The following is a 10111-nucleotide window of genomic DNA, read 5'->3' on the forward strand; positions in this document are numbered from 1 at the left end:
TTATTATTATTATTATTATTATTATTATTATTATTATTATTATTATTATTATTATTATTATTATTATTATTATTATTATTACTATTATTCTTATTATTATTGTTATTATTATTATTGTTATTATTGTTATTATTATTATTATTATTATTATTATTATTATTATTATTATTATTATTTTATTGCGTCTCTCTAAACTCAATTATAAACAAAATTGATTAATTACACTTTAGATTAAAAATGATCATTTCGAGCTCGAATCTTTATTTTGGGTGTGTAAGTTTATTAATGGTGTTTGTCACTTCATCTATAGAGAAAAAAAACAATTTTATTATATTTTTTTTATTTAATTTTGTATCAGAAATTGTTTTATCGAACTATATTTTGTGAATAATGAAATTAAATTTTTCTAAAATGGACATGGATCTATTAAGCAAGGCTTCGAGTTGGCTAGATCGAAAATAATATAGTTGGGAAAAGAGATCCTACTAAAAGTAATTAGTCAAATTCTTTTGTGGAGTCGAAGATTGGTCATTGATAAAACTGATAGATATTTCACAACAATAACATGGTTGCCAAATAAAAGATTTAGAGCCAAATGTGTTTTTTTCTTCTTATATTTCAATCTAGGTAACTGCAATACAAGAGTCTTAAAGGGTATTTTTGAGGATGATATGCCACCTTGTACCAACTAGCATTGATTGATCTTGTGGGGTCTTAACAGCCTTAACCAAAGGAATAGTAACATTAAAAATTCTTAATGTTTAATATACCCTTTTACCAACTTAAAAATGATGCTCTTTTGATGTAAACTTGAACAAGTTTTCCTCATTTCTATATAAGTCCAAGTCTTGGTTCTGTCATTGAACAAATCCTCTTCTTCAGTCTCTTTTCAAATATAAAGATATTCTGTGGAAATGGCATCATTTGGTAGCTTCATTGCTAACATTTTGATGTCACTGATGGTTATTGGCATGTTTTGTGTGACCAAAATTGTTGCACAAGATTCAGAGATTGCACCAACTGGACAGTTGGAGGCTGGAGCTGGATTTGCTTTGCCTGTTTCTAGAATTGTCTTGTGTTCTTCTGTTTTGGCTTCTCTTGTGGCATTCATGTTGCATTAAATTGGAAAACAATGGATTTAAAAATTTTCAATTATGAGGGGTAATCTTTTACTTTGTCTTCTGAATTAAAATCCTTGAAGTTTATGCTTGTTTGTTGAAAATGGTATTGTTCTGTTTTAGCATTTTGTAAACTAGTTTTATGAATTATGATGGGTACTAGGTATGTAATTTGTACTCAGCTATTGGTGTGAGCTGATATATGTATTTGTTGAATTCCTTGTAATAATCGATAAATTTTGTTCTTTCATTTAATTAGATTCTTCATAAATGTAAGACATAACCTCATGATATTGGAATGTATCAAAACTTCAAAAACATTTATGTTTCTTTTCCTATTAGTAGTTTTATGGACCAAACTGACAAATATAAGAACCTTTGAAAACCAAATTAACTAACAAAAAAACAGATTTGAAGATCAAACTAATTAGTGAAAGACACACGAAAATCTCTAATATTTAAGCACTAGAGTGACATCGTCTGACATATTCAAAGATCCAAATGATTGTTTACTCAAAATAAAATCAAACACTGTTCAAATTATGCTTCAACATAAAAATAAAATTTCTATTATTCTATTGATAACTAATCATATCCTGATGATAACTAGTAATAATCACAATGTAACATATACAAATTAGCAGCACTCATATAACTTTCCTTTTCAACTTTCAACATTGAAAAGAAAATGTGATTAAAAGACAGTGCAATGTTCAAGAAACAGTTCCCTTGGAATCTTTCATATCCAACTCATGTTCAGCTACCATAATGCATGAATCTGCTTCAAGAGATGAGATTGAAGTCTTATCTTTGGTTGAAAGTTCCTTTGGTGAATTAAGCATTTCTGTTGTGCACTGCACATCTGGTGTTATTCCAACTTGATCTATATCATGAAGTGCTGGTGATAGGTATTTTGCTACTGTGACAAAGAGGGCTGATCCATCATGAAGCTGAGTCACACTCTGCAATGAGAATGATACATTTAATAAGATTGACAGAAAGGTAAAGAAGTCGTGTGTGTTTGGTTCTACGGCGATAAAAATTGATATTGAATGAATTGATTTTGTCAAATTGATTTTAATTAAAAGCGAGTTAAATGTAAAATGGTTTATGTTTGGATAAATTTACCAAAGAGTGAGTTGAGCAACACATTTGAGTGTAAAATTCACATTTAGAGTCAAAAACTATAAATCCTAGCTTCAAGTCAGAATCAATTCTAGAGGAAAAATTAATCTTGATTGACATCACCCAAACATGTCAAAATCAATTTTAAGTATTTGAAATCACAGTGCACAATAATTAAAAAACCACAAGATGCACTAAAATAATAATAAGAAAAAACAACAAGAAATCCTTGCATTGTTGATTGGTGGTGCTTATAAGAATGGTGTTCGTGCAAAAATCATTGACTAAGTGCATGTTTGATTATTAGGTGACAAAAATTGATTTTGAATAAATTGATTTTGTAAAATTGATTTTAATTAAAAATGATTTGAATATAAAAGTGATTTGAATATAAAGTGGGTTATGTTTTGATACATTTTCGTAAAAATGAGTGGAGCAAAAAATTTCAGTGCAAAAATCATGTTTAGACTCAAAAGCTACAAATCACAACTTCAAGTTAGAATCAATTCTATTTGACGGCAACCAAACATGTCAAAATCAATTTTACACTTCCAGAATCAATTCATCAATTTTGTACTTTCAAATTTATTTTGATGGAAAAACATCAATTACAATAGCACCTTATGAAGACTAACTATCAAAATTGTTGATTGAGAAGAAAATATTGAGAGACATGTTGAATAACCTATGTGTTTCAACTACACAACAAAGGTTCTTTATGTGATAAATACACATAATGACATAAATACTTACAGATGATAGGAATACTTAGACTTTCTATTTATTTACATACTAATATTTTATTTTCAACAAAAATGATATTTGACTATGATAATGTACTACAGAATTGCAACATCACACAAAATCAGAACATTATAGTGACTCTAGCAATATGCTTGGTACATAAACATGCCTTTAAGAATGAAAACATTCTTAAAGAAGACTCACTTGGAGAATTTATAGTGACTAATACTTACATTTGCATTACCTCTTGTTTCATGATTTTCCTTTTGAAAGTATTGTTTAATGGAAACATCCGGTATGATAATTATATAAGACTAATGGTACCTGAATCTTTCCTTTTCCAAATGTTTTGCGCCCGACAAGAATAGCTCGACCGTTATCATGCAACGCCCCAGCTAAAATCTCACTAGCACTCGCACTTCCCTCATTGACCTGTTGTGTTGAGGGTACACAAATTGACACTCATCAAATAAAGTTGAATAGTTTATAATGACTAACTTTCATTACACAATGGAGATGTACAAATATATACACAAGAGGGAATCTCTCAAAATAAGGAAAAATAAAAAACTAAAGAAACTGTATCAACAATATTAAATAGATAATATTTCTAATTATGACTATAGTCAGCAGTTAACTATAATGCTTATAGAAAATCAAGATGTGTGAAAGATACATTTGGTTTCATTCAGTCACTTCATTTTTCAAAATTAGTACTGGTGTATACGTGTTGGTGTCCGGTATCCGTACTTCATAGATAATTAGTACTCACAATCACAGCAAGTGGATCCTGTGTTATGGCATGCCCATTGACCATATTAATAGGTGACATGTTCCCTTCTCTATCGATTGTATTCACCAGAGTCTCGTCTCCATCTAACCACATCTGAGCAACATCAAGGCCTACTTTTACCAAACCACCCTGCAACAAAATTACATGTAAAAATAAAGAGGTGGAAAATACTTCTATGTAACACTACACTAATCAAGAGATGAGGTAAAACTATGAAATTTTCAATGAAAATGGTAAATTACAGGATTGTTCCTTAGATCTAGTATGTATGAGTGTACTCCTTGATTTTTCATTTTCTGAATTGCATTCTGCATGTCTTCAGCGGCTGTCTGTCAATAATCAATATGGAACACAAAAAGTTTATATATAGTTTGTATGAAAAGCAATTCAAGAATAAAATGGTAGTTAGTTTAAGGCCATGTTTGGATCGCCTTATTTTAGTTTATCTAATTACATCAGTACTTATAAGACTGTTTGAGAGAGCTTATGATACCAACCTATGACATATCCATAAACTGTTTTCAGATTAAATCCATAAGCTTTTTAAGATAGCTAATGAAAATGGCTTATATGAAAATAGTTTGACTTTCTCTTATCTTTTATAATAGAAATAGCTTATACATAAGCACTTATTTGATAAATATGTATGCTATCTGTGTTTAATTAAGCTATTTATCCAATCAAAACCTAAATGTTTTCTACTTTAGCTAAAATAGAATTTCAATTTTATTTCATATCTGATTCTTTTGCTCACCTGAGAGAAGGTTGACAATTTCACATAGCCAGTTTTTATAACCTGCCCTTCTGGTGATCTGTGAGGAATGATGGCACTGGATATTGGAGAGAGCTTTATATACTCCCTTGGAAGTTTGACCTTCATGAATATTAAATCAGCAATGGAATATTGTGAGTTTTGAAGTTCAAACCAAGAAGGGAAAGGTTTTTCAGTTAAGGAATTGCTTTTGTACATAAGAACATATAAGCTAAAATAGAAGAAATGAGTTAATATTTGAGTAGTCGTAATCACTAGATTGTTACCTCTCGGATATAAGAGTTTTTCCTTGAGTCTTTGACCTAGAGAAGATAAGTTTTCTAGTTAGTTTCTAGCACTATGCTCAAATGCTCCAGAAAGCTTGTACAGGATGAAATATTCAAGCTACTGATATTTCCTTAAAAACCCTCTCATACACTATGGCTGTGTTTGGTAAAACGTAGCAGATGATGATAAACTAGTTAATAGTAGATGAACTTATAATAGCAAGTAAGTTAGTTGATAACAAATAAGCTAGCAGTTTAATTTGACCTGTTTGGTAATTTAGCAGTTGAACTAACTGATAAATATAAAATTACATAAAAAATATTTTCAATTAGAAGTAGTAATGCGCTATAAGGTGAAACACTTCTTGAATTAGCATCTCAAAACAGTTGAATGAGTCAAGGTTGAAATGACCCCTAACCCCAAGAAAAAGAAACTGAAAGTTGAAAACTGAACTCTATCCAATAAAAAAGGTGATCCAAGAAAATAACTGAGGTATAATATGACAGTGTAAAAAATGGAACCATGATAATTTCATAATGAACCTTTACTGTAACAGTTGTTCCAGCATTCCCTCTAAGCCTCTGTGCTGCACCTTCACTATTAATGCCATCAAGCCTCTCTCCTGCAAAACCAGAATTTTTTTTTTAAATAGCGAAAGGGAAAATTATTTTTTATTTAATTGATACTAATGACCATTTTACAACTATCTCAATAATCTGAACTGTGTGCCTTAAAGTTACAATGTCAAGTTTTTACCATTGAATTGACACCTTATGAGCAGAATCAGAAACATTTTCAATCAAAAGAATATGATTATTTTAAATTTTAGGGACAAAATGTTTAGTCCCCAACATATATAGCAGAAGGACTAAGAACATTCCACAGTACTATTTTCAAATTAAATATTTAGAATACCTAAGTACAGAACACTAGAACTAAATAGTTTCATGAATGAAAAAAAGAAAAGAACCAAATACTTTGGTCAGTACCATTTATCTCAACCAATTCATCTCCTTGATGAATACCGGCTCGAGCAGCTGGACCGTCTTCTATGCATGACAAAACAACCTGTGATTTTCAGTTTTTTGTAAAGAAATAATCATAATTTGAAATAAGAAATCAACACAAGTTCATTCATTATCATCCGACTTTGTCTAAAAAATATATGAAGCAAGACATGCATGGCTATGATTGATATCTAGTTCTAGCTGCTGCAAAAGGAGGTAGGGGTCAACAGCATAATCAAATGACACTAAAAACAATAAGCATGAAAAATTTGAATGTGTTTGATTGCTCAAATTTATAGGAAGTGACTGACCAAATGTCCTGTTCTTGGTTCAACATTTATGAAGAGGCCAACTCCTTGTAAGTTTCCCTCACTTCCAATTCTAAATCCTTGATATTCCTGTAAGTAAGAATCACTGTTAAACATAAAAAATAAAATAAAACAGGATTGTTGATCTAAGAATGGTACTGAACAATCTATTTCACATAAGCAAGGTTACTATATATTGGACCTATGAATATGATCCTATCTTAAGTCATTTACTACTCTTTCCGTTCCTTCTCAACTGTCAGTTTTTCAGAAGAATTTTTAATGTTTAATACAACATTAACTATTGTTTTGTCAGTAATACTCTTTATTTACTGCAGAGGCATAAATAGGTGAAACAAGATAATAAACCGTCAAGGGTGTGAAAGGAAAAAGACAACTAATTTCATCAAAAACAACAAAAAAAATTAATTTTACAGTTTAATAAAACAACCTTAAACGACACTTAAAATATACAAAGAGGTAAGCGTTATAATTTTTTCTAACGATCAAGAGAGTAAGTGAGAATGAGATTCTAAACAAGGATACTAATGTTAGTTGTAGTACCTTTGGACTGATAATTCTAGTGAAAGGATCTCCAAGTGTAGAAAGCATTCCACTGATTTTGTTGTAGGCTGCATCAGCTGAGTTCAGGGGAAACATTTCCACCATTGTTTGCTGCAACTTCATATCCCAATCTACAAGTAAAAGTTTCATTATTGATCCATCCATGTAAAAACATTCATTATTAACTTTATGCCCCAATTATTTCTTGATAGAAAGATAGGATAAGAAATTATGATAAATATACCTTGATGGTTAAATGTAGGATCAACAAATGTTTCCCGGATCAAGCCCCATGCTTCAACAAGAGTTCTTTGAACTGCATTTACCTAGCATAAATTTCAGTGAGCTAATAATCTAATTTTTACACATAAATTTTACATCAAATTGGTTAATGCAATTTAATTATGTGACTAATTATAGTTAATAAATATAACAATGTATTGTCACACATTAACCATCTATTAAACACAATTAACCAAAATTTTAAAAGTTATTAACTACAATTTGCAAGTGTATATTTAAACACAGATCGCGTTTAATGAAATATAACATATATTTGAACACCTAAAAATCATGTATATTTGAATATAATTTGAATGATTATTAACAAAATACATGTATTTTTTTATTTATTTTAGAAAAGATGGTAAATTCCACCGTAATTAACTCACATAACTGTCAGTCTCGAATTCGAACCCAGAACAAGACGTACGACCTAACAATATCAGTATTTGACAGTTGAACTAAGAGTTACGGACCAAATACATGTATATATATATTTGAACGCATGAAAATTGTATTTAATGATGTTTAAAATCATAGATAATTGTATTTGGTGGATGGTTAATGAATTTTGGCAGATTTTTATATTCATTAACCATATACACTCACACTGAAATTCATTTATCTTCATACTCAAAAAGAGTGAAGTTGTAGTAATCCCTCAACAATACTCTGAGACTCAGGAATTTGATTGTAGGATAAAACAACAAAATTCAATGATGATATAATTATTTAAATATTATCTCAAATAATGAGAAATATTAGTAATTTGTCAACAAAAGTGTTGTTTGAGACTAGATATATTGTTTGGACTTTGAATGCAATTTAATTTTTATTTTTATTTTCTTATTGTTTTTTCTACAAGAGGTAATTTTATTCCAACCACTTTAGATATTAAATATGAATAACACTCAAAGCATAGATTCAAAACTCTAAATTCCCTCCGTCATACAAATCCTTCCGTAGAGAAAAATAAAAGATATGATTTAATTTTTTATTATTTTCTCTCTCTCTTTTTCATATTAATTTAATCTTTTGATGTTCAAATAACAATAAAAGTTGAATTTTTCAAAAGAAATACTCTTTGGTCTTGTAACTAGTATCACTCTAATTAATTACAAAGAAAAATTTATTTCAAAATGAATATCATTTATAATTTTCAACACAATTTTAACTTTTTTTCTATATTACCGTTCAATTGTTACTATATACAAATATATAAAAGGAGTAGTTTGGAAAATTAATTATTTGTTTCTTTTAACTATTGGAAGCATTATTAATATGTGTGATTCCAGAATAAATTGAGAGAGAGAGATGACCTCAGGTGCGCGTGAAACGGGAAAAGCGACGGTGAGCGATTGAGCGAGAGCAGTTGGCGCGTGGAAGAAAATACATAACGAGAGAGCAGCTGAAACGCCAAATCCAAAGGCACTTTTTGTAGCGGATTCAACTCCTTCTAAAACCACCTTATTCAACTTCACCTCTTCAACCTCAACCGGAACCTTCCTCTTCCGTGATGTCCATGTTGTTTTTGTCGGTAACCATAATCTACGAGGAAACAAACCAACCAGATTCAATTTCGCTACTTTAGGTGGAATATTTATTCCAACTGTTTTAACATCCAAATTCAAATTGTGATGACCAATGTTTTTCATCATTTTTTTTCTTCCTTTTTTAAATTTAATTAATCTTGTTGCAGCAGAATGGCAGTGCCAGAGGAGAATATAGTTTTACTTTGTGTTTGGTGACGGTTATGTTTGTTATGTGTTTCAAAACTTGACACTTGTAGTATGTGGACCCCACCTGAATCTTCTTCGGTTGTGGCCATGCTTGTTTCTCAGATCCTCTCCTCTCTGCTTGCGTCTACGCCTCAGTAACGAGGAATTAGATTCTGTGCGGTTACTGCGTGAGCTTTCAATTTAAGCTAATGATTGAGATTGATCTTATTTAATTTAATGAATGTGTAATAGGAATTACTGTTCGATCATAAATGACCGGTTGAGATTAAAGACAGCAATTTTCTTTTATATTTAAGAGATGCAGTTTTAGATCCTTATTTTAACTAATTTCGATGTTTTTATTTTTAATTTTATTATTGTAGTTTCTTTATTTTAACTAATTTGTAATTTTGATTATCATATTTTTTATTTTGCAATTTTAATTCCTTTATTTTAATTTATTTTTAATTTTAGTCTTTTTATTTTTAATTTCACAATTTTGATTCATTTATTTTTTTAAAATTAATATGTTTTGTTCTGTCTAGAGATTTTAATTAATAATTAGAGTTAGTAATTTAAATTATTATTAATAATGTTATTACAATTATATTATTGTTTTTTAATAAAAAATTTAAATTAAATTACTAGCTCTAATTATTAATTAAAATAACTATAATATAAAACAAGAGATCAAAAATATATTTTTATTTTTTAAAAATTATTGTGATTCGTTGTATACCTCTATTTATTTTCTCAAATGTATACATAAAATCACAATAATTTTTAAAAAGATAAAAATGTATTTTCAACTATCTTATTTTATTTTGTGTTTATTTTAATTAATAATAAGAGTTAACAATTATTTTAAAAATTATTTTTAAAATACGAGTAGTGGATTTTAATTTTTAAAAACATGAGCTGCAATTTTTTTAAAAATAAGTTCAAATATTCATTAAAAAAAGTAAAACAACGTCATCATTGACCGAAATAATATTAATAATTAAATATATAAATATGATAAAATATCTCAATTTTAAAAAATAGGGGACTAAAATTGTGAAGTTAAAAATTGAAAGACAAAAATTAAAAATCAGTTAAAATAAGGAGACTAAAATTGTGACATTAAAAATAAGAGGACCAAAATTATAAATCCATTAAAATAAAGAGACTAAAATTACAATTAAGCATTATTTTTAATAAGGTGCACACGGATTCAGGTTCGTCGGTTATGTTTTGTTTACCTATAATTTTTTTTCACTATGTCCCTTTTTTAATGCACTAGTTTATCTATACAATAGAATAAAGTAAATGTTATTTTGGCAAATATAACAAAAGTTATCTAATGAAAGTGTTTAAATCAATATAATATTTGTATTAATAGAAATCAGCTATTATTATTTATATATATATATA

General features: G+C 28.7%; 1 protein-coding gene across 2 annotated transcripts; it reads right to left on the reverse strand.

The window, feature by feature from the left end:
• Positions 1–1604: 1604 nt before the first annotated feature.
• LOC101513245 (carboxyl-terminal-processing peptidase 3, chloroplastic) lies at positions 1605–8734 on the reverse strand. Of its 2 annotated transcripts, XM_004513588.4 has the most exons (12): positions 8300–8732; positions 6943–7024; positions 6699–6829; positions 6138–6224; positions 5809–5887; positions 5362–5441; positions 4819–4854; positions 4535–4654; positions 4023–4109; positions 3760–3909; positions 3312–3419; positions 1605–2080 (listed from the first exon to the last, which is right to left on the reverse strand). In XM_004513588.4, exons 1-12 carry the CDS (start codon positions 8636–8638, stop codon positions 1832–1834), a joined length of 1548 nt encoding a protein of 515 aa, XP_004513645.1. In that variant the 5' UTR covers positions 8639–8732; the 3' UTR covers positions 1605–1831. The 2 variants fall into 2 exon arrangements, with proteins under 2 accessions (XP_004513645.1, XP_073223812.1); XM_073367711.1 differs by lacking the exon at positions 4819–4854 and having other exon boundaries at positions 8300–8734.
• Positions 8735–10111: the final 1377 nt, after the last annotated feature.

Source organism: Cicer arietinum, chromosome 4, assembly GCF_000331145.2.
Source record: "Cicer arietinum cultivar CDC Frontier isolate Library 1 chromosome 4, Cicar.CDCFrontier_v2.0, whole genome shotgun sequence".
Classification (NCBI taxonomy): Eukaryota; Viridiplantae; Streptophyta; class Magnoliopsida; order Fabales; family Fabaceae; genus Cicer; species Cicer arietinum.